This window comes from Diplotaxodon limnothrissa, linkage group LG7, assembly GCF_057381915.1.
Source record: "Diplotaxodon limnothrissa isolate DT_005_m linkage group LG7, D_limnothrissa_male_GT1.1, whole genome shotgun sequence".
Lineage (NCBI taxonomy): Eukaryota > Metazoa > Chordata > Actinopteri > Cichliformes > Cichlidae > Diplotaxodon > Diplotaxodon limnothrissa.
The window spans coordinates 48,799,541-48,825,293 of record NC_140602.1 but is presented as its reverse complement, the minus strand read 5'-3'; the positions used below and the strand labels follow the sequence as shown (position 1 = coordinate 48,825,293).

Genomic DNA, 25,753 nt, shown 5'->3' with positions numbered 1-25,753 from the left:
GTTCAGTCAGGAGGAGAGAGGAAACACATTAAGGTAACTGGTGCTTGAGTGTCACAGTTAGTGGCATACATGAAAATGATACAATATGCATGTGTCTCACAGAGTGTCTGCAGTCACGAGTGGTCTGTAAAAGAAGTTGCAAACATGGCCCTTCTTACCAGCTATTGTGTGAATACGCACATGTGCAGACATGAGTGCAAATGTTGGTACTGAAGCAGACATTGTGACTGAAAATTATAGATAAAGAAAGAAAACAAAAAGACTGTGTTTTGTGCTCTATGTTTGGTCCATGGAGAGAAACAAAGCAAAAGGTGTCACTGGATGCTTTCTCCACATTACTGTAACACCAGAAAAGTGAGAAAAGTGACACTACATAATGACGAAAGCAGCAGCTTCTTAAAGACCATGCATGCCATGCTGATCCCCACAATGCTCTGCAAAAAACAAATGAAAGAGTTGTTGGAGTTGTAGCTTAAAGCTGAAAGATAAATGAAAAAAGAAATCATATTTTTCACAGTGTTGAGGAAACCTCAGGAAGAGTTTGGAAAACTAACATGAAGGATTACACAGCTGGTTAGAAAATCTTTGGTCCATAATGATATAATAGCATCGCACAGTTGCTACAGATTTTTTTGCTCCATAGTTATGACACTGACATCCCATTTTATCGCATCTTAGTGGTGCATCTTACATCGGATTGATGTCTGGAGACTGGGCAGACCATTTGAATACAGTGATTCTCTCATGTTCAAGAAACCAGTCTGAGATCATTTGAGCTTTTTGACGTGCTGCAGCATCCTGCTGGAAGCAGCTATCAGAAGATGGGTACACTGTGGTCAGAAAGGAACAGACATGGTCAGCAACAATACTCAGATAAGCTGTAGTGTTTTTTCAGTGATGCTCAGTTTGTACTAAGTGGCCCAAAATGTTCCAAGAAAATATCCTCCACACTATTATACCACCATGTGCAGCTTGAACCTCTGATACAAGGCAGGATGGATCCATGCTTTTATGTTCTTTATGCCAGAATTCTGACCCTGCCATTCGAATGTTGCAGCAGAAATCAAGACGTGTGAAACTAGGCAACAGTTTTCCAGTCTTCCCTTTAAGTGATTATTTGAGTTACTGTTGCCTTCTTGTCATCTCAAGTCATTTTCCCCAGACTTCTGTCATCTACAAGGCATCTTCACCCAGAGAACTGCTGCTCACTGGATGTTTTCTCTTTTTTGGACCATTTGTTGTAAACCTGAGAGATGGTTGTGTGGGGAAATCCCAGAAGAACAGTTTCTGAAATGCTCAAACCAGCCTGTCTGTCACCAACAGCAGACATCAAAATCAATTAAATCATCTTCCTTCCCCATCTTGATGCCTGGTTTGAACTTTAGCAAGGTTATCGTAACATACAGTGAGTGGTTGATTAGATATCTACATGAGTGAGGAGTTGAACAGGTGTAAAAAGTAACAAGTTATCTATAATTACCTGTGCATTGCAAAATGTCATTTATTTCATGTAATAAGTGTCATTTATTCCATGTAATGTAATTTGTTTAGGAAAACTGTGCAGCACTGACAGATCTCAAAATGAAGGAAAATGTTTGTGAAAGTGAAATGTTTTCAGAGGTTTTGCTGTTTCTTTGAATGCTAGTATGCTATACATACTACTTAAATCAATTCAGAAATATTCAGTTGTATGACTTAATCTCTTGTTCATTTGATTTTTAAGCACATAAAAGCCATTTATCATTGTAATTGCATTAGTTTTAGCAAACATGAGTAATTTCGTTTTTTAAACAAAAAACACTGCAGTCAATATTCATTATTCTTGTCTCACTTAAAAATAATGATAAACGATTATCTACTACTGATGAGCACCAGGAATGCTAACTCATTCAGATTTACCTTTTCTTACAGCAAGCATCACTATTCACACTCCTAAATGTGCTAACACTGTGTGTGTCAAAAAGGCACATCACTCATGATCTTAGAGCCCTATTATTGTAAAATGAAGGTAAATAAACACAATATGAGTAGGTGAACTTTGAACAGGCGCAAAATTAAGTACTCTTAAATGAAATTAACTTTTCAAATTGAGATTATTTAATGCTTAAGGACAAAATGTCAAATAAACTCTAAATAATTCGGTTTCAACTGCTCAGTTGCATTATTTAGGTTTATAGTGTTTGCAATATTACTATGTGATATCACACTGACAAGCGGGACAGGGTTGACCAAGTCAGCACCACTGACAGAGCTCAAAGACTCTGTCCATCTCTAAGCCAAATACAGAAAAAGACATAAAAGAAAAAGAAGAAACTCCTAAGAGTTGTTGTTTTAATCATAAAGTTAAAAATAAACAACAACCTTAAACAAGTAAGAACACGGGGTGTACTACATTATATAATAAAAACAAACTTTTAATCAGTAAGTAAAAGAAAGTCTATAGCCTCTCTTTAAACCTTTTCTGTGTAACTTTTTTTTATATCTGGAATGCAACTTTTATTTTAAGTGTGGATATTTCACTCTGTGGTGAATGCACTTTAGGCTTTAACCGTAATCTTTCCGGTCAACTGTACTTTGTTTTCGAGTACCAGTAGAGCTGTCTTTACACTGCCTGCATGGAGAACAAACTGGACAGATGTTCAGCTATAAATTGTTTGTTTAGACGGGATAGCAGCTCTGTCCTCACGTTCAACTCATATAAAGCTGTATTGAAAAAAAAAGTATTATTTTTTTTATTTGTTGTTTAACACTTTATTGTGAACTCAGAAGACTCATCTACTGCTCGTGTTTGTTTAAACACGAACCTGCACTAATAACAAGATACCTCTACCTCGTGTCTGTCTTTTAAAAGACACGTGTTTATCCAAGTGTAAGCAATCTGTTGTCCCCGTGTGAGCACAAATGGATCTGTAAGGAGCCGAAAGATGTCATTCTCACTACACCTGTACTGCCGCCTCCTGGACGGACGCGACTCCTTTGCAGCGACTGTACTATAAGTGAACGGACAGCTTATGAGCCCCACAAAGCGAGAGAACCACACACAAGGAGCGGGATGGCGAGGATATTAGTGCTGCACCTTCGCGTCCTTCTCGTGGGTCTGTTATTAACAGGCTCCTTGACTGTCCAGGCAAACAGAGGGGCGACATCGCCTGACGAGGAAAGGGACAGGGAGAGCGACACGGAGACGCCATGTGAGGTGAAAACCGTCACCGTTTCAACCCTGCCCGTACTCCGGGAGAACGAATTCAGCTTCACCGGCGGAGCCTCGGGGAACGTGGTCGGAGGAGGGGGTGCTGCTGAAGCAGGTGGTGTTGGTGGAGGAGGAACTGGAGGAGGAGGAGCAGGAGGAGGGGGGGAATCCAGACTTCTATTATTCGTTAGAACAGACCTACCTGGGCGAATTTCCGTAATGGATGATCTTGACAACACGGCTCTTCCCTACTTCACACTCGGTAAGAACACTGTTGTAGTTCTGTGTTTGCCCTCCATGGCGATAACCGGTCTGTTTGGCTGCACGTTTGTGCGCATAGGCTGTGCACACAGCTATATTTCCAAAAGATACAAATAAAAACAAATCACGCGCTTATACACATTTTGTCCCCGGCGTTAAATCACCTGCTCTACTCTGTTTGAATTTTGTGGCGCGTTTCCCCCCCCCCAAAAAAATCCCCACCAGTCCAGGTATGAAGAACACGCTTTTCGCTTTCCCTACTCAACTTAAAAACTACGGTATGTAAACGCAAGCCGTGCCACTCGATTTTAAGTGGCACTCTCAAGTTATTCTGCCATCCCTCATTCTTGTTTCGTCCTTCTTTCTGTCTGACTTTCCTATTTCATGGTAAAACATAATTTTAAATTTCATGCATACCCTAAGTATGCTTTCCCAATCAAGGAATGCAATTTGGCCCTGCAAATATGCATGAAATTGGTATTCTCACTTGAGCTCATAACACACGTGTTTTGCAAGACGGTATAACTTTAACTGGATAAAGCACTAGCCTAGAGTTTGTGTCGTTGTCTACATTTAGTCATTGCAGATTTTAGGGGATCCAAAACATCCCACTTTTTTCTGTTTATTCACACATCCGTGGATAACTGGTTTCTGACAGGTCATCTGATTCTCAGTGAAAGCCTGTGATTTAAAAGTGGTCTTGAATACAGCATTGCTGATTGGATAATCATAGGGAACATAATAGCAGGGAAGTACACCAGTCTTATACCAGTCACAAAAAACCCCAACAACAACTTTGTAACAGGAGCAGAATGAGTATAAAAGGAGCATTACTCATTGTTCATTTTAAGTCTTACAAATCATGTGAGCGATTCATGTTCTCTTGATTTCCCCTTCGCGGTGTAAGTGTGACTGTGTAACAGGATGTAGAGAAAGTATGGAACAGGGATGTTTGTTAAAAGCTTTTAGCCAAACAAAATGAAGTGAAAGGAAGTAATTCCAGAATGATGTAATTTATTCAGTTTGCGATTTGTTCAGATGGCACAGTATCATGGAGAACTTAGCAAAAAGCAGGACGGATAGAAAAATGCAGGGCTTGGAGGAAGTCAGTGATGCGGGGACTGAGAATCCATGAGAACATCTCATTACTGCAGTTTTCAGACAGGAGTTTGCTATCCTCCTTTTTTTCCCTGTTTCCCTGGTCTCAGTTTCATTCTCTGTATGAAGAGTGTCGACTAAACTGGCTGTGTAAAGCAAAGGCGGGCAGGCAGGCTGAGGCCTGGAGCATTAAGCTAGTAAATCACTTTCTATTCTCATTAAGGACAGCCGTTGACTGGTGAGAAAGGCCTCTCTGTCCTCCCAGTCAGCCAGCTAGCAAATTTGCTGCTTCACCCTTTCAGTGCATGAGTACATGCTGTGGAGCAAGAAAACGAGCTTTAATAGGTCCTCATGTGTAATACATATTGAAAGCATTACTCGTGTGCTTTGTGTTTTGAAAAAATTAGATTAAAAAGAAAAAGTGTGGAAAAAGGATTTTTTAAAAAAAAAAAAAAATGAGACCATTGATTTTAACAAGGCTTTTAAAAAAGATCAACTGAGCATAGAGGCAGAAGTTAAATTAAAAACAATATGTTAAGAAAAGTGCTTAACTCAAAAGGTGTATTTGTCATAGCTGTGAGAAGTTTACAAATACACTTGTCAATACTGTTGCTAATTAAACAGTCATAGTTGTGAAATCTATACTGATAAAAAAAAAAATATTGTATTTTCTTTTGCTTACAGACCAATCGGATGGTTCAGTCAGGCCTTGTGTTTGTCTTTAATTAGTCAAACCTTTCAGTCTGGCATTCATGATGTGTCATGATAAGCTGCTAGGTGGGTAGGAAAGTACACATGCCAGCAATGTAGAACCACCTTTATATTTGTTAAACCTTTTAATTGTCAGAACTGGGTTAAATGCTGATACTAGATGTCACCTGTGATTTCCCTGTGTCCAGTTTATACCCTATATTGCTTGTTGGTCCACTCAACAGCTCTTTCTTCTTGACAAATGCATTATTGGCTGTTGAGTTTGTGAAATGTTGTTATAGAATTCATAAAATACACTAAATTGTTAACGTCTTGATGCATCCTCAAGACGTTAACAATCATTCCTTTGGGGATTTACTTCCCCAAAGGAATGTAATCATCGTCCAGATGAACAGAATCAACTTTTGGGGATTAAATTGTTAAGAAAAAATGAAATGAGGTTTTATTATCAGAAGTGCATTTATTTCATGCCTCACTGTTTCATCTCACATACTGAATTGTGATTTTCTTATGCTAGAGGAAGGGTGGGGGAACTCCAGTTCTCGAGGGCCGGTGTCCTGCAGGTTTTAGACGTGTCCTTGATCCAACACAGCTGATTTAAATGGCTAAATTACACCCTCAACATGTCCTGAAGTTCTCCAGAGGCCTGGTAATGAACTAATCATTTGATTCAGGTGTGTTGACCCAGGGTGAGATCTAAAACCTGCAGGACACCGGCCCTTGAGGCCTGGAGTTCCCCACCCCTGTGCTAGAGGAAGCTAGAAAAGTTGAATTCTCACCACATACACCATTTATTGTTACGAAGCAATTTATTACCACACTACATCGCATTGCCTTACAGGTGTATGTCTTATCATTTTTTTATATATTCGCCTTTTACATACCCACCAGCTATTATACAGAACTATACAGACTGCAGAGTGTTTTGGATTGATGTACTCACCCAGCAACACTCTCTTTTAGCATCGCTCTTTCAATATTGTTCTAAAACTCTTAGGAAACGCCAACAACACCTCTCGGTGTAAAAGTCAAAGCGGTAAAAGTCTAACACCACAGTCAACACATCCTTCTGTGAAACCAGCACTTGTTATTTATCTTCTTCACATGATTAAGAACAGTGTGATATCTATGATTTTTTTTTTTAAAATGCCTTCTTTTATGTTGTTGTTTATTTGATGTGGAGATAAGAGAGGCTGTGCTCCAGTTTAAAAGAAAAAAAAAACCAAGCCCATATGTCTTGGTACAAGCAGTCAGAGATGACGGAGCAAACATGACTAATTGCAACCGGTACAAACCGGTGTGAAATTGTGTGAAAATGGTATACACTTCCTGAACCCTAAATAGGCGTGGTCAAAAGTGTTGTGAGAGTGGATGAAAGTGTATTGGCTTGTGTTTAAAAAAAACAAAACAAAACATGTAATTGACGAAGATATTAGTGCTTGCTAATAATTATCAGGACTTAGTTTGCAAAGAAAAAAGCTTAGTTGGAAAGAACTGTGAAGAATCTGTGCTCAAGTTCACTTCTCACATTGGAAGGAGTAAACTCATAATCTCCTGCTGGTATCCTACGGGTGTAGGGTGGTGTTGAAACCCACGTGACACCCATATGGGAAATGACTCTTAAATGAGCTATCTCATTTCTGAACTGTCTCTGAAGCAGTTTATTACCACCCATAGTAACAATATAATGCGATGAAAATCACCCCCTATTCATTCACATGCTGCTCTTCATATAATGGACAATCAATATTTCAATCAATAGTGAGCAGTAAACTTACATTTCAGCTTTTTAGTGCATCGTAGAATTTTTTTTTAGAACATTATAGTAGTATAGTGGATATTGTCAGAAAACAAGCCGTGCGGTGCATTTTAAATAGGGGTGGAATTTCACACACAGCTCATGTCTCCGTTCCATGACATTAGCCATTTGTGACTAAAGCAAACAAATCTGTGATGAAAAACATCTGTGCTGAATTTCTTGTTGCTGGTGTGAAATGGCCTTGTTGTTTGAATTCAGGGGCTAGAGACACATAATGTTAGCCTAACTGGTTAGGATACTACTAGTAAACTAGTCTACCATTGTGCTTTCCACTTTCTCATAACAGCTGGATTTCTGTCGTGCTGGAGTATAACCTGTTAGCAAAATATCACCCGATCCACAACGAGCATAGTCTTGTCTGTTTCGTGGATAATGTCAGATTTCTGATAGTTTTGTCAAACCAAAGTCAGAGGTTATAGGTAAGGAAGGAAAAGGACAGCAAGATTCTTCTCCACCATGGCCTGTCTGCACAGCTTTGATTTATTACCACAAGTGTCTCCGAGAACAGATGAGCAGAAAGGGCAGTGTGGAAGAAGTGCAAGCCTGCTTCTCCTTCACTTTCCTTTTTTTTCCTTAGTCATTTTCATATATATTAGGAAACACATGCTTTCATTTCCAAATGCTTTGACTTTGTGATTTACCAGTGCACCACCATTTTACTTAAAATATGGGATCTTAATCCCAGTTTTTAATTTAGTTTTTGAATGCCATGTACTGAGCTATCTCACTAATTCATGAAATTGTGTGGCATTGTGCTTGCACGTTCAAGGGAGATAATTCCAAGCTGCTACGCTTTGTCACACGAGATGATCTTCCTTTTTTATTTTACTTGATGTTTTGGGATAGAGAGGAAATCAATACCGCTTGCAACACGGCTGACTCTGTAAACACCTGAAGAGTTAACCTTTTTGAAAAGCTTCGGGCACCTAATGCAAGATTGAAAACGTTTAAATGTCTTCCTGTTCTTTATCATCTGTCCATCATCTTGAACTACAGTACTGTGCCAAACTCATTTTTTGACAGGAATATAGGAAGTAAGTGTAGCAGTTTGTTGAATTACCACAGTATTATTAAAGTATGTACAGCAAAAGCAGAGTTTATATAAAAATAAATATTTAGTATGATTCTATTCTTCAACATAGACTGAGCCCTCCTAGGTAAGCTTTCTTGTAATTTCTTTAAGTAGTTTACAAGAATAGTTCTCCAAGACTCTTGAAAGATATTCAAAGATCTTTTTTAGATGGTGGCTGACTTTTATTCAGTTTTCTGTCAGAATGATCCAATGCTACTTCAATAATGTTGATGTCTGGGGCTCTGGGAGGCCAGTCCATGACTAAAGGTGTTCCATTGTCTGTCCAGGTATGCTTTTACTGCATTGGCTGTGTGTTTGGAATCATTGCCATGCTGAAAAATGAAGCCATAGCCAATCTGGTGCTTTCCGGATTGTATGGCAATATAATGCACTGCAAATGTATGGTATTGCAAATCTGATGCTGCTTTTTTTTTGATCCACGGTGTTTTACAGATGGCTGTAGGGGCTCACTGTTTTACTTCTCCCCTGACTTCCTCCGTACATGGAGGACAATTTGAATGAAAACCTTTACATTTGGACCTGTTGCCACTGATTCAGTTCTTGTGTAATTTATCATACCTCAGCCTTTCCTTTCAGCCATTTCCCTTCCTCAAGAATGGATTCATGACAGCCACTCTTCCACTGAGAACATTTCTGCAAACAGTAGATTTGTCAACTAAAGGTTGCCTCTGAGGTCTAGTTTCAGGTCATTGCTGGATTAAGAGCATGGCTGTTCATCGGCTATGGATAGTTTTCCCGGTTTACCATTTCATGCATCTCAGACTGTGTTATCTGTGAAAATGAAAGAAAAAGCAGCCAATGGAAAAAAGTAAAAAACCCTTTAAAAGCATTTCAGAAAACCTGGAGAACTATTGTTCAAGATCTTAACCCTTTTTTCCCACCCCAATATTATTTTTTATTTTTTTGTCAACCAGCCTTTCCCTATCTCTATAAACAGAGTCATAGCTAACCCCAATCGCTTACACATGGGAGAGACAAAGATTCAGTGGTCGAGTGGGGGGAAAAAGTGTTTTCCCCGTGGCATAGAACATGTACATGCTGCACCACAACTCAATATTATGTCAGGACTCCAGCTTAGCACTGCAGCAGAAGCAATGAAAAGGGGGAAGGGTCAACAGTAGAGATGGGAGTTATTATATGGTGTAGAGTTGAGATAGATGTGTGAGTTTTTGTAAGGACTCTTTTTAATGTTGCATTGCACTTACGTTTGCTTCGGTTTAGATCTAGTGCATTGTGGAAAATTGAAAAGATGCCAATTGATATGCCACGAGTGTAATCCAGTCATACAAACACAACCCATGGTGGATATTGTGAAGGCCAGCAAATTATACGTGTCATCATGTTGCCTGTGATAATAGACCTCTATAGGAGGCTGTCTTTTTAAGATGAATGCTCAACTCATGCAATCTAATGTGTGACGCCCCACCACAGTATTTTCCCTCCTGTCTTTTTTCCATATACAGCAAAATGACAGGATTGCAGAATTGCATAAAAGAAGGCTTAAACTTGGCACTGATCATCAAACCATTCTGACCGGCTTGCTTCTCAACAATTTTTCTGCTATTAATCAGAAGCTATCTTGGGCTGGTAAATGTATAGTATCACTTGACAGGCACTCTGTTATTATTTGCAAATTGTATTTTTCATGTTTTAAAAACAGAAAAAAACACAGAAGGCCTTGCCTCTCTCTCTCTCTTTGGTCAGCTACTTTTTTGCTCTTGAATGTCACAAAGCAATTACAATTATTGCACCGCTGCCATTTTATACCGAGCGTTAAACATAGTCATAGCTTTGAATGTTGTATATATGTATGTATGTACGTATCTATCCATCTTGCTTATTCTCGGTCTCTCTCACTCTCTCTCTCTCTCTTCCTAAATGACAGACTCAGTAAGTGGAGAACCATGCTCATTTACTTTAATGGTGAGAGACCTTAGGGATGTCACAGGAAGGATGAATGAACTGTGGTCAGTGACCCTTGATTGTTATTGTCCTCCACAGTAACTGTATTTTGTATTGCATTGTTTTACCTCCAGTCTTGCCTTGCAGCACTGGTGGACAGCTTTGATCTCCAGATAATTATTTGATCATTACCATTGCTGAAAGGCGCGCTGTAGTTATCTTTGATGAAATGAACAAAGAACTTGTATGTAAATACCCCTAATGAATGCAATCTTTATTTACTCCCGCTTTCTCTTTCTTTGATATGTGCACAGCAACAACAGACACAATTGTTAATGTGCTTCTCCTATTTTCAGACTTCAGAAAATGCTTGTCAGTTGAACATATGGATGTTTAAAGTCAGTTAGTACTTTCTGGTTGAGTAACTGTTATGGGACATATAAATGCGTAGTTCATAACAAAGCATTTAACGTTTATCAGTACACAGACACATGGTATGAAAACTCTTTGTTTTAATAGACCGAAAGAGCTCTTTTATATAAAGAGTTGCTGGAGTTAAGTGGACCGTTATAGGTGAATTTACTAGTTGTAATTTACTTAAATGCCAAATATGTATACTACTCTGACTGACCTGATAACCATTTCTACAATTACCATTTTACTCAGATCACCAAAAAAAGGTTTCAAAGCTTCAGCGGTAATCCCACTGACTCACCTGTTATGGATCTTTTTATCTAAATTGTATCCAGCACCCTGCATTTATCTAGAATTTACAATGAAAAAATCAAAAGCAACCCGAACCTCTTCAGCAGTAAGAGTTTGATTGCTACCTGCTGTCTATTTGATTAATTTCCACTAACATAATGCTTCAGTCAGCCTTTTTCTACATGATTTTATAGCTTCCATTGTAAGTTTGAGTTCAGCCCCTGAGTTGTTTCATGTGGCTGTACCTCCCCCTTTAATTCCACAACTGCTTATCTTGATATGTAAAGCTGTACTAGAATCAAAGGATAGGCTGGATGGTGTAGCTAACAAGAGAGCATGCCGCAAGCTGATTCCCAAAAGATTCATAAACTTGCTACTTGTATACTGTAGAGAGGCTTTTTAGTCTGTGCACTGAATGCTTAATGTGACACTGATTTATAAAAGCAATTCCATTTAGTTGCTCTTTTTGCTCCTTGGGCTCCTCTGGTGTATCCCTACCACATAATAGAAGCCCCCCTGTGACAAAAACTGTAATGCATTTGCTCTCTTAGTAAAATATTTTTTTAATGCAAGCCAGACATTTGGGGCACAGGGACCATGGGATAAATCCATCAACGTACACACAGTAGCTTTAAAAACAAGCTTGATATATAGACATGTTGAATATTTCAAGTTTCCTGGCTGCGTTTCTTTAAGTTATTTGAATTTCGCAGCTATTACCAAATGTGGTCAAATTGAAACTCAATTTCTGGCTTTCCATTATGTGATTATTAGTTTTCTTTAACTTCATGTTGAGTCCATCGATCTGAGCGGATAATTTTTACTGCTATCAGCATGTGATAGTTGTTTTTTTTTTCTCTCTCAGTATTATTATTTCAGTATTAAAGTTGGGCAGATCGATACTAATGTGTACCACCATGACGTTTAATTTTGTGAATTGATCCCCACATAAAAAAATATCAATACAAAATATTTTCTCTGACTCAGAATTGCGTTATTTAATGAAAGTAAATTGGTATTTGGGGCTTAAACTCTAAACAAAAGAAGTGCAGCAGAGATGGGGGAATTATAATTTTTTTCCCGAGCTTTCTCATTGACACAAACACATTCAGAAATAGACAAACAGGCAGAAAAGCAATAAGTGCCTGAATGTTGCTGCCAGCTCAAGTGATCGTGACAGGCATAGCTGGACTGGCCATCGGGCATACCGGGCATTTGCCCAGTATGCTCGATGGTGATTTTATGTTTTTATGGGCCGATGTTTTTTTGTTTGTTTGTTTGGGTTTTTTTTGTAAACAATGAAAGGTGGTGGATTGGCCAACTGGTCATGATCGACTCTGGGCTGGACAAATTACAGCCGATGAGGGCGAACTTTAAAGTTCCGTATTGAGGTAAAAAAGAAACATGATTTGTCCCATACTTCAGCTACAATGAAAAAAGACAAAAACCTGGAGGTATTCTGTGTCTTTACTTGTTGCCTCTTGTTCTCTCATTCTCCCGTCTCTCTCGTTTGTTTATCACCCACTTTGCGCCAGAAAGAGGAAACCAGTGGAGGTTGCGCTAAACAACAGCAGCACGTTTAAGCTTGATAAGCTATTGTTAGAATTGATTTGATATTACTTTCTAGTATTCAGCTGATGTTTGCTGGAGCCACAGCCATAAAAGCTGCTGGTCATGATCGATTTGGATATGTGGTGAGAGAGAAACGTGAAGATGAAACCAGGAGATGTCCTTACTGAATCATCAGAGCTGAACAGGTGATGGAGAAACAGGTTTACCTTTTGGGTGACACGAATGAGTTGAAGGGAAGTTATGAACTGTTTCTGAGAGACAAATAACACCAGGATCCTTTTCTATGTAGCTGACAGCTGGTAACTGTGCAGGGGCGGGTCTAGCAAAGTTTTGCCAGGGGGCCAGGTAGGGCATTAACAGGGAAAGGGGGGCACAAGGAAATACTTTCTTATTCTCATTTCAAATGTCTAGTTTTTAATAAATAATTATCTGAATCAAGTTTTCATCTGATGTACAATGTATAGAAATCTATTACTGTATGTAGTAAATATTAAGTTTAATATAACCCTAGTAAGCTGAAGTACTTTTTCCTTTGGGAAGGTACTATCTGTGCAGTATGCAATTCTGTTGATGAAAGATGCTGAATCTATTTAATTATTGTAGAAAAATAATTGGTTTCTGTGCATTTGTTTTACACGTGCATTAAATTAAAGTCTATTACATCGATTAAGCATCATAAGGCGGAGGGTGGGGGGTGATTTTTTTTTTTTTTTTTTTTTTCTCGCTGGGAGTTGGCAACCCTATTAATTAGGTTGTTTAATATTTCCACTAAATACTGTTTAGAATGCCAGAATAGGGAGGTGACGTAGGTTTAAGTTTATTAGATTGATACATATATACCAACAAGACAGTGTACATCACTGTCACAACAGCGTTTGTTTTCATTCAAAGGCTTTATGCCTTTTCGTATACCTGGCGGGCCGGTCTCTAGTCAAAATGGCCAGGCTGATTTTTTGCCCCAGTCCAGCCCTGCTGACAGGTGTTGGGTTATATGCTTCCATTCACCACATCGGCATTTTAATCAAGTCAAATGTTTAGATTTAACAGTCCTTAAAGAGCATCCTTGTAAAGATAAAACCTAAACACTTTAATTCGAAGAACATCTTGTTCTTGTCTATTTTTTAAGAATATAGAGATTTTTGTTGCATTATAAAATAAGTTCTGCTGAACACATTGTAAAAACATGCTAAAAATGGATAAAACATCTGCACACCAAATGACACCAGAGAAACAACCTAAGAGTAGAGAGCAATAATGAGCATTGTCTTTCCCTTAAGGGGGAATGTATTCATATTTCAATTATGCGTTTGGAAGCAATAGCCTGGAAATGCACAGTTTATCCTCATGTTAGAGCTCAAGAGCTGGTGGAATTTCTTTTGCCATTTGTGTTTTTCTAATTATGTTCAAGTTTTAACTTATCTTCAAAAAGTTTGGAATGGAAGTGTTGCCTGCCTGATAATAAGCCAGTATGAGGTCGCTGTGTAACATACTAGTGAAGGAGCTTCTGACTTATGGAATACCTGCTTATACCTACAATCTTCTGTAAAGCTACTGTGAAATTTTGTTGCTGGTGTGCAAAGCAGAAAAAAAGCATTTGATCACCAGTGCTTGCGACTGAAGTATCCTCTCTCTTTAGCATTGTTTACATGCCAGTGTGGCAACAAAGCCCACTTAAGTATGTCTTGATTAAAATGACAAGTGTGAAATAGAAAGCAGAAAACTGCCAAAAACAGTGCATGAAGTGATTAGGGTTTGGTGATTGTTTACCCGTACTGTTTTATTAGGGTTCGGTGGTGAACATTTTCTACTTTCAAAGTTCTTTATGTGTAATCTTTATTTGATAGCTGTTGCAGTCTCCAAAATAATGTAGTAACAGTTTAAGATAATGTGAGAGTCTGCATCAAACCATCCAGAAAACTTGTTTTCCCCAGAACCGAGCTCACTGGGACACCACCATCTCTGGCTTCAAACAGACTGAAAAGCATCTAAATATCCTCCTACTGGTTGACAGGTTAGTGGGAGAAAGCCCACTTTCACTCTTTTTGAGCTCTGATTGTTCTTTCTCCTACTTGTTCCTCCTGCCTTCATGCACAGTCTATGTTGTTCACCAAACCTTGTTTTGTTATACTCTGTTTTATTTTTTCTCATCCTAACAGACAAATTATACAGTCCACATTTCAGTTTTCAAAAGATTCAGCATTTTTTGAAATCTATTTCTGAAAATAGATTATGTCTATTTTTTCCCTTTATCTTAAAACTGCACAGTGTATGTTTTTAGTATCGATTGTATAGTATATAAGAGTTCATTATCATATCATATTGGAGATGCGCTTATATAGTCTTGACTAACCTAGTTAATAGAATTATCTGAATAGGGTTTTTGTTTTGCAAGCATGACAGGCAGTGTGTGTTTCAAAGAGGAAGACGGGAGTCATTGTTCATATAAGCTGGTCACAATGATGTTTAAGACCCATAAAATTTGATTCCCTCCAGAATTGGTGCTGCACCTTGGAAATGTGCCAGTTCTGCACTGCTCGCTACCTCATGGTTCCTACAAAAGATTTTAAACCTTTTATCCATGCTGGTATGTTTGTACCTATTTCCATTCCCTTCAAGTTGTACAATCTTTTAGATTTCCTTTCAGATAAAGCACATGCTCCATTAATCTCCCCTCAGCTGATGAGTTCCCTCCCACAGTTTTTTCCAATGCTCCATCATGCACATCTCTCAGAGTTCCTGGTAGAACTGGCTTTATCTGCACAGAGATACATGTTCTAACTCTCTTCTTTTATAGTTGTCTGGATGAATAATGTTGTTCCACTGACTTTTTCCGAAACAAAACAAAGATATCCATAGGTTGTACAAAGAAGATTTATTTAACAGAAAAGTATAATAATATCTGTCCTGCAACAATAACTACATTATCAACATATACAATATGAACGTTATCTCAGTAATTTTAGTTTTCCTCAATATTTTCACATTATCTAAGGTGATCCCAGGAGAAACACTGGGGTTTTCTACACCACTGTGAGACTCCGGCAGAGCTCCTAATTGTTTCAGCACTCTGAATTAAACGATATCTGGGCAAAGACTTGCATGTGGCGGTCACTGTTTACAGTCCATCTATGAGTACAGATCAATTAAAAACAAGATAAAAGAAAAGAAACCACAAACAACACAAAGGTAAATTGTCATCAGATGATAGCAGATGGGTTTGGGATTGCATTTTGTCCGTTCCTTGAGGTCCCGACTTTATACCTGCGTGAAGCCAAAGCCTCCTCAATTTTAATTTGAGCAAACAGATTCCAGAAAGATTCAAGCCAGTGCTGTTCTTTGCCTACAGATTATGCATATTCATATGCAGATATCCACTTATGAAAATCAGTACAGAACAGAGGAGTTTGCAGCATATCAATGCACTTCTGATAAGACTTGTGGGAATACAGGCATTTGGTCTAACACATTGTATGCTTATCCAGTGATAGCTCATTGTTTTGTCATGGCTGTATCGCACTCGCCTCCATTTAGAGGCACAGCACACGGCATGCATTTTTTTTCTGGTATTTTGTCTGCTTTGGATTAGCTCTAATCTAACAGCAATTACCCTTAGATGTGTAACACAGCAGAACATGCTCTCCTGAGGTCAATGGTAGGTCATGTGTCTTCAGAGTGGTTAAGTGCATCATCAAGGTGAACAATACACACACGCTGATCTGCAGCCATTAATTTGTCGTGTTTTGTGGTTGTTTATACATTAAATCCTTATATGCATTTAAGGGAACGTTCCTCATCATTTTTTTCCGAGTAGGTGTTTATTTATTTGCTAAAACTGAGTTTATCTAATTTCAAAGCAGATGACTACACAAATTGCATTTGAATTTTTAAAAAAGTGTTGATAGTTTATATGCATGTAGAAAGATTCTCCTTCCATCTGTTTAACAGTATAACACATTCAGAGGGAGCCTGAGGAAAAAAATATGTTATATGTCTGGTTGTAATGTTAATTTCCCCTCCTTAAATAAATTAATCACACATTGTGGAAGGGAGAAAAATGGTGAGATCTGTAGCCAATTAGAGGAATTATGATGGCCGAATTCCAATAGGGAGGAGGATTCACATTCTATGCAGAGTTCTTCCTCCAGAGCCACTTGACATTTTTAGAAATGTATTTTTTTATGTTGCAGCTCTGCATTCTTGTTTTTCTTTTTTTTTTCTTTTTTTTAAAAAAAGTGGTTCTCCAGCTTACTGTGATCACATAGATAAGCAGATATGCAGATACTGGTTATAAAGCACTTTTTGGACTTTCAACAGAAAGTAACAGTCATAAATATAGACATTATTAAAGATAATAATTTTCATTCCCAGCTGTAATAGAGTTGGAACCTACTAATCTCATCTGCAGTGCCCTTTTAAAATTGGAATATAAAAAGCAAACAATAGTTCCCAATAGAAGCTACCAGGGTGCCGTAGACAAGAAGATATAATTAATTTGACAAGCAGTTTTAATGACACTACACTGCATGACAAAAGTTATTTAGTATTTCCATTGTGTTTTGGTGTAGACTTTGACGTTCCTGTGCTTTGGTGTTCCAGATTGCACATAAAAGGCCTAGCTGGTCAGAGTTTATTATGCATGAACCACTTGGGGTTACCACTTCACTACACACTAACTAGGATTGTAAATTTTCCTACAATTATTAATTTTGTTTTGTTTGTTTTTTTCATAATACAGATGTTTTTTTATAACTGTGAATGCACTTTGAACCTTTTATGTGTTCATGTGAGTTTGATGCTGTCAGTGCAGGTTAATTTCCTCAATCACATTACCTGTTCCACTTACACCAAACGTCTATATTAAAAACTGAATCTGCAGTTATGTCTCCTCTAAAATATTTTGTTAGCTGGACGGGCCTGGGTGGATTTTCATCAGCTCAAACACAGCAGTATTGTAGGAATAATGTAAAACAGGAAAAATCCTGGAATGGAGTATAGTTAGCAACACCACAGAAAGTGAAACAGACTGCGCGCGCGCACACACACACACACACACACACACACACACACACACTTGTTTTCATATCTTAGTGAGGACTTGATGCTTTCCCTAGCCGCTTACCCTAACGATAACCATCAGAAATGAATGCCTAATCCTAACCTTCAGCCTAAACCTAACCATAACCTAATTGTAATTCTGACACTAAAACCACATTTTGAGCCTCAAAAAATGCCTTAAAACTCGTGGGGACTGTTGGTCCCCACAAGTATAGTAGCATGCCAATTTTCTGTCCTCACAAAGACATCTAAACATGTGTGTACACACACACACACACACACACACACACACACACACACACACATATTTCTAGTGCACAAGTTCGTCAATGTCTGAATGCTTTAGTTTTTTGTATGAAAGATTGTTAGCTCTCTCTTACATGGGGTATTTGCTCATGTGTACTGTTGCTTTTGATGTCAGTTAATTCTAAGTATCTGCTAGGATTGCTGGGACAAACATTTTTTGCTTGATCACATCCTCCTGCACCTCTGGACCATTTTCAGTACAGCTTTAAATTTTAGATGTCTTAGTGGAAGTGCCATCCTGGCCCCTTGCACTTGTACCTCTGCAAAACTGCTGGCTCTCCTACAGAGTTTCAAAACAGTGATCTTTCATCCCCTTCTGGAAGTCTTGAAGAAATGAATGTGTGGATGAAGTGGTTGAGGCAAATCTGTTGAGTTGTTCAGATAGTGAGCAATGATTTTGTAACCAAAAACAAATCTGCTTTTTCAGTGGGCTCTATGCCAGCATATGATTTCACACTGACATGTACAGCATTTCAAGTTGTTTCCACTGAAAATCATACTGACAGTGTCTACCTCCACTTGTCCCTGTGTGCAGGTTCTTTGAGGAGATTATGTTGAATCAGCTAAATTTATTTTAGTAATTTAATGGTTTGTTCCCCTAATCTGTTGATCATACCTTCTGTTTGAATAACATTTTACTTTATGAGTTATTGATCTGGGAAGTTTGAAACTGTGAATATTCTCCCAGTTGAACCGCAATGGCAGAGCATTTTATAGTGTAGGGAGAAAAGGAAGTCTGTTATTGTGGGTTCCTGCACTACTGTCTCATGCAGAAATAATCTAAATAATAAAAGAATGTGCAGAAATTAATAAAAATTTGCAAAAGTTTTGTTAGTATAGTGAAACACTGGCTCTATATAGATATTTTTTCCTCTTTGGCTACTAATTGGCTATGTAATAATTAGACTGGTGAAGATGTTTTTAGTACGTTGTATTTTGTCTATTTTTGTGTGTATGTTGCAAATTATTTATCCTCTCAGGGTTGACAAAGGTTTTTAGCAATAATATATTGAACTATTAGTTTTGCTTGGGTATGTCAATACCACCTCAATATAACCTATGTAGCAATTATGTATTTTATTATTTAATAATTAAATATATGGACATTTTCCAGATTTACACAAGCCATCATAAATTCCTTTGTGTGGTGTGCATCTTCCACTCTTTAGTTCAACAGTGTGATTATTGTTCCGTAACATAACCGCAATCAGGACAAATGCACTATTAACTCTGTAATGAGACAGCTCAACAAACAGAATTAATGGGACCATTCAAAATGGCAATCTCCAGCTTTCAACACTTAGTTAGGCTTGTAAGTATGGATGTCAGAGTCAGGCCTTAGCTAAAGAGAAAGAGTGCCACTGTGGAGTTATTTTTTTGACCCTACCTTTCAGACAGTGTTGTTATTTAATGCCTTTGAAACTCAGTAAACTGTGTGGGTATGGCTTAAGGAAGAAAAAAAAAAAGAGTACACATATTTTTCCACTTTAGTATAAAACTTACAGCATAGTGGCTTGCAAAAGTATTCGGCCCCCTTGAATTTTCCCACATTTTGTCACATTACAGCCACAAACATGAATCAATTTTATTGGAATTCCACGTGAAAGACCAATACAAAGTGGTGTACACGTGAGAAGTGGAACGAAAATCATACATGATTCCAAACATTTTTTACAAATAAATAACTGCAAAGTGGGGTGTGCATAATTATTCAGCCCCCTGAGTCAAAACTTTGTAGAACCACCTCTTGCTGCAGTTACAGATGCCAGTCTTTTAGGCTATGTCTCTACCAGCTTTGCACATCTAGAGACTGAAATCCTTGCCCATTCTTCTTTGCAAAACAGCTCCAGCTCAGTCAGATTAGATGGACAGCGTTTGTGAACAGCAGTTTTCAGATCCTGCCACAGATTCACGATTGGATTTAGATCTGGACTTTTTGACTGGGCCATTCTAACAAATGGATATGTTTTGTTTTAAACCATTCCATTGTTGCCCTGGCTTTATGTTTGGGGTCGTTGTCCTGCTGGAAGGTGGACCTCCGCCCCAGTCTCAAGTCTTTTGCAGACTCCAAGAGGTTTTCTTCCAAGATTGCCCTGTATTTGGCTCCATCCATCTTCCCATCAACTCTGACCAGCTTCCCTGTCCCTGCTGAAGAGAAGCATGATGCTGCCACCACCATATTTGACAGGGGGGATGGTGTGTTCAGAGTGATGTGCAGTGTTAGTTTTCTGGCACACATAGCGTTTTGCATTTTGGCCGAAAAGTTCCATTTTGGTCTCATCTGACCAGATCACCTTCTTCCACATGTTTGCTGTGTCCCCCACGTGGCTTGTGGCAAACTGCAAACGGGACTTCTTATGGTTTTCTGTTAACAATGGCTTTCTTCTTGCCACTCTTCCATAAAGGCCAACTTTGTGCAGTGCACAACTAATAGTTGTCTTATGGACAGATTCCCCCACCTGAGCTGTAGATCTCTGCAGCTCGTCCAGAGTCACCATGGGCCTCTTGGCTGCATTTCTGATCAGCTCTCTCCTTGTTCGGCCTGTGAGTTTAGGTGGACGGCCTTGTCTTGGTAGGTTTACAGTTGTGCCATACTCCTTCCATTTCTGAATGATCGCTTGAACAGTGCTCCGTGGGATGTCCAAGGCTTGGGAAATCTTTTTGTAGCCTAAGCCTGCTTTAAATTTGTCAATAACTTTATCCCTGACCCGTCTGGTGTGTTTTTTGGACTTCATGGTGTTGTTGCTCCCAATATTCTCTTAGACAACCTCTGAGGCCGTCACAGAGCAGCTGTATTTGTACTGACATTAGATTACACACTGGTGCACTCTATTTAGTCATTAGCACTCATTAGGCAATGTCTATGGGCAACTGACTGCACTCAGACACACCCCACTTTGCAGTTATTCATTTGTAAAAAATGTTTGGAATCATGTATGATTTTCGTTCCACTTCTCACGTGTACACCACTTTGTATTGGTCTTTCACGTGGAATTCCAGTAAAATTGATTCATGTTTGTGACTGTAATGTGACAAAATGTGGGAAAGTTCAAGGGGGCCGAATACTTTTGCAAGCCACTGTATGCTATACACCAGGTTGCATCTCATACTGTCCAGAAGCTCAGTGAAGCCCTGGTGGTCCAGATGTGGGAGGAGATCCCTGATGACATTACTCATCTTCTCATTAGGAACATGCCCACCATTCTCAGGCATGCACACAAGCATGTGGTACAAACTACTGAGCACCATTTTGACTTGCTGCAATGACATTTTGGTACAATGGACTAGCTTACCACATGACTGTTTCAATTTGATTTTCTTGGTGTCTTTGAATTCATCCCTCAGTAGGCTGATAAGTTTCATTTTCATTAAATGATGTAGCATCCTTTCATTCTGAACATATTACCCAGATCAGTATATATATCAGACATGATTTTTTGTTTTTCTCATTGAGATACGATGTGTTTTCAAAATGTTCCCTTATTTTTTATTTCTTTACCATTAGTATTTCTAAACACTTTTTTTTTAAAGCTAATGATAAGTTATTGGGTTGGACCAACAATTTGGTCATACCAGCTTTAATATAAAATCTATCAGCTATTGTTGAGTTAAAGTTATTTATTCCAATCTTCCAATTGGGGGGTGGTATTTGTGTGTCTTGGTGCAGCTGGCGGGTGGGGCCGGAGGGTAATTGTTTCCAGAGTTTTGAGTAGTTGAATGTTGTCAGAGCCAGATAACTCAACATTAATAAACTCTCTGACAACACAATGATGGATTTATTCCTTAGGTCTTTCACTATCCCATCCACTGATCTAATGGGATTTGCCAGGCCGACTATTATGATGAAGTAGGCAAATGATTGTCAGGATGTTGCTTCTCATCGGTCATATTAATTGCATTTATATGTCATTATTACAGTCTCCTAATGGATGATAGCTGCTTACAGGCGGGCACTCTTCTCCTTAACCTAATTAAGTTAGAGCCAGTGTTTTTGCTTTTTTCTTCCCTTCTCCATGCAAATTGCATCATAAGTGCTATGTTTTATGTTGTTTTCAGAGAAAGAAAAAAAATCTACTTTGTCTACTTAATGTTATTTGTCAGTGGATTTGAACAGCCTTCTTAGTTTCCAACCTATTGATCCAGTGATAGTTAAAGGTTACATGGCTTAAGAAAGTCAACATCTAATATACAGGGATCAAAACAAACATATTTTTAGGGTATTGATTTTTTTTCTACTGCAGTGATGTCTCCCAGAGAAAAGCAGAACAAGGAAGAAGAGTGCTTGCTTTATACTCTTGTTAAGTCATTTTTTGTTATGCTGAGGTATCAATTAGACACCATACATTTACACAATACACGTCATGAGCTGACGTGGTAAAAGTACACATATTTGGCATTTAAGTAGTACAAAGACTTGTGTTAAAAATATGATAATGATAAAAGCTGACGCTCTCATTCTTTCCTCTTCCTGAGAAATATAGTTGTTATACCTTTAGTTAGAAGACAGGTGTGTGTGACTAACTCCAAAGAAACAGTTTTTGTGTTTGGTGATATTAGCTGAGCTGTTACATTTTAAAATTGAAAAAAATTACTAACTTTTTGCATGCTCATTCTTTGTAGCACTAGCTAGATGCGTACTGCAACCACAAATTATCAACACCCGGACTATAACCAGCCAACTTTTTCAGTTGTCTTAAACCCCTTAGTATAGTGCTATAACGGTGATAGATACACCAGTTTTTTGTATGTGTTATTGTTTCCTCGATTTAGTTTCAAATAATTTTAATGTTTGAAAGATGTGGCTGACCTTTTCACAGTTCACAAATTAATACAGTATAGTCAGTATAGATATATCCACTACCATTTTCTGACATGACACTACTGTTCAGGCTGTGTTGGCCCAACTCTTTCTGAAAGTGCTGTAACTAAGTTTAAAGATATAATTCCCCCAGTGTTATCCACTTCAATGCCATGTGCCAACACAGTGCAGAGCAGCTACCTGAACTCTACTCCCACAAAGGTCGATTGTCTTGTTAATAGTTTTACATCTTCACTGCATACGACTCTGGATACTGTGGCTCAAATCAGAAGTAGTCTACTCCCTGGTATAACTCTCAAACACACCTCTTAAAGCAGATAACTCATAAGCTGAACAGGAAATGGCGTCTTACTAATTTAGAAGATCTTCATTTAGCCTGTAAAAAGATTTTAAACATTAGAGAGAAAAAAATATTCACAACCATCTCACAGACACAACATTGTGTACAGCTACTTTCAATACTACTCATATTTATTTAGACTCTTTTTCTCCAGTTGATTTTTGTGAGTTAACTTCAGTAATTACTTCATCCAAACCATCAACGTGACTTTTATACCCCATTCCTACAAGATTGCTCAAATAAGTCCTACCTTTAATTAATGGTTCAATCTTAAAAATAATCAACCTATCTCTATTAATTAAGCTGGCAGTAGTTGTCTATCTTGTCTATCTATCTAATCGACTCGAATTTGTTCATCTAAATGGAGAGTCCTTTTCACACATTGCTAGGACCAATTCTGTTTAAATTATACATGCTTACCTTAGGCAGTATCCAGATAAGGCATGGCATTAGTGCTGTCAGCGTTAGTCTCGTTAAAATGATGTTAATGCCATAACCGCATTAATGCGGCAAATCTCTGTTAGCGAGTTAGCGCGGATCGGCCCGTGCGTGGGGCTGCACGGTGTCAACGCGTTAGCCCGTTAACGCGTTAGTTGGTTATGGCGTTAATGTCATTTTAACGAGATTAATGCTGACAGCACTACATGGCATACATTTTAACTCCTATGCAGATGATACCCAGCTTTATCTATCCATGAAGCCAGATAACAGATATCATTTAGTTAAACTGCAGGTCTTTATGTCTTTAAAGACATAAAGACCTGGAAAATGTCTAATTTCCTGCAAATTCAGATAAAACCGAGCTTAACTCTGCCCTAAAAATCTTCAAAATTTGTTGTCTAACCAGAGGCTTACTGCGGATGGCATTACCTTGGCCTCCAGTAACACTGTGAGGAGTCTTGGAGTCAATGCACATATTAAACAAACATGCAGAAATGCTTTCTTTCATTTGCACAGTATCTCTAAAATTAGAAACATTGTGTCTCAGACTGATGCTTAAAAGCTGGCTCATGCATGTGTTACTTCTAGTTTGAACTACTGTAATTCATTATTATGAGGATGTCCTAAAAACTCCCTGAAAGCCTTCAGTTGATTCAAAATGCAAAATGCTGACAGGTACTAGAAAGCAAGAGCATATCTCCCCTGGCTGCTCTTCATTAGATGCCTGTTAAATTCAGAATCAAATTTAAAACACTTTAAAAACACAACAATATAAAGCACCTTGAAGCAACTGTGATTTGGCATTATGTAAATAAAAGTGTTTACTGATAAAACTGATTGAACTGAATTCATATATTCATATTAGACTGTTTAAAGTAGTCTTCCAGGAAGGTGTTAATTGGACTTTTTGACTGTTAACCTTCCTAAAAATCTGTGTATAAATGTTCAGATCCAGTGTCACTTATTTGTGTTTACTCTTCAGGGGTGTTGTTCTAGGGCATGAGGACCCCACATCATATTAAAATTGTAAAATGTGAGTTTTTTGATGCCATATCAGAGGACTCATCAATATGACTGACTACATCCATTTGCAGTGATTCACACAAATGTGCAAAACATTAGTCAAGCTTAGGCAGAATTTTAGTTCTCAGCATTTGAAATTATGTACTCTTCATGGGTTTTGCATAGATTACTAAATTAAACTATGCCTGAGATAACTGGCTGTGGGAATTCACAGTTATCCAGTAGTTTATCCAGATTGTACAGACAAATAAACATGCTCGCTATGGATATGATAAAATTAAGAGAAAATATGTTATATTATCTAGTATCTAAGATTTTAATATATAATTGTTTTCACTGTCTGATTTGATTAAGCTACCTGTCTTGATTCTAATTAAGGAATTTGATTATGTTTAAAAATATTGCGATTTAGGTTAAAGTACACCATAAGACAGCATTAAACAGAAAGCTCAATTTTCTCATTTACTGGGATACCAAGTTCCACCTCACTAACACAAGCACACATTTCATATATTGACTGGAGACCCTTAATATTTTTTGTTTGTCTGTTTGTTTTAATAAAAACAGAAATATTCCACTTTCTGTTTGGATTTTGAATTCAGGTTTTATGTATGTGCATATACTCGAGGTTGAATTACATTAATGGGCACCACATTGTTACAACTAGTGTATGAAAGTTGGCCATCATGCAATGGAAATCGCTGCACCATTGGTGCTCTTTGTTGTTGTCCCTGGTTTTTCCACCAACAAACAGTGAAACAGCTGCTATGCCCACAAGGTATATAGGAGCCTCCTGGTGAAACTATCCCCTAGAGCCAGGTAGAGTCTGATCAATGGTGTCCTCTCATATTCAACAACTCAGGCTCATGTTTCAGCTACTCTTTTAAAACTGCATAATTAGATAATAAAGTGAGGAATGTAGAATAGCATATTGTGATTATTATTAGAATGTTCATCTTAAATTTCACAAAATGTTTTGAATTTAGTTTTTTGCCCACACTAAATCAGCACCTCCAAATCTGAGGCCATGGTTCTCAGCCGGAAAAGGGTGGAGTGCCCACTCCGGGTCGGGGATGAGTTCCTGCCCCAAGTGGAGGAGTTCAAGTATCTCGGGGTCTTGTTCGCGAGTGATGGGAGAAGGGAGCCGGATATCGACAGACGGATTGGGGCTGCAGCTGCAGTAATGCGGACGCTGCACCGGTCCGTCGTGGTGAAGAGGGAGCTGAGTGTAAAAGCGAAGCTCTCAATTTACCGGTCGATCTACGTCCCTACCCTCACCTATGGCCACGAGCTGTGGGTAGTGACCGAAAGAACGAGATCGCGGATACAAGCGGCAGAAATGAGCTTCCTCCGAAGGGTGGCAACAAAAGTGCAGAGCAAAAAAAGGGAAAGAAATACAGCCAATGTTTGCCTGCAAC

General features: G+C 38.4%; 1 protein-coding gene across 1 annotated transcript in view; it reads left to right on the top strand.

The window, feature by feature from the left end:
* Positions 1–3,052: 3,052 nt before the first annotated feature.
* The window catches only part of astn2 (astrotactin 2), a 297,382-nt gene continuing 274,681 nt past the window's right edge, over positions 3,053–25,753 (top strand). The window contains exon 1 of the mRNA XM_085359806.1: positions 3,053–3,452. Within this exon, the coding sequence (XP_085215932.1) occupies positions 3,053–3,452 (400 nt within the window). The remainder of the gene's footprint in view (positions 3,453–25,753) is intronic.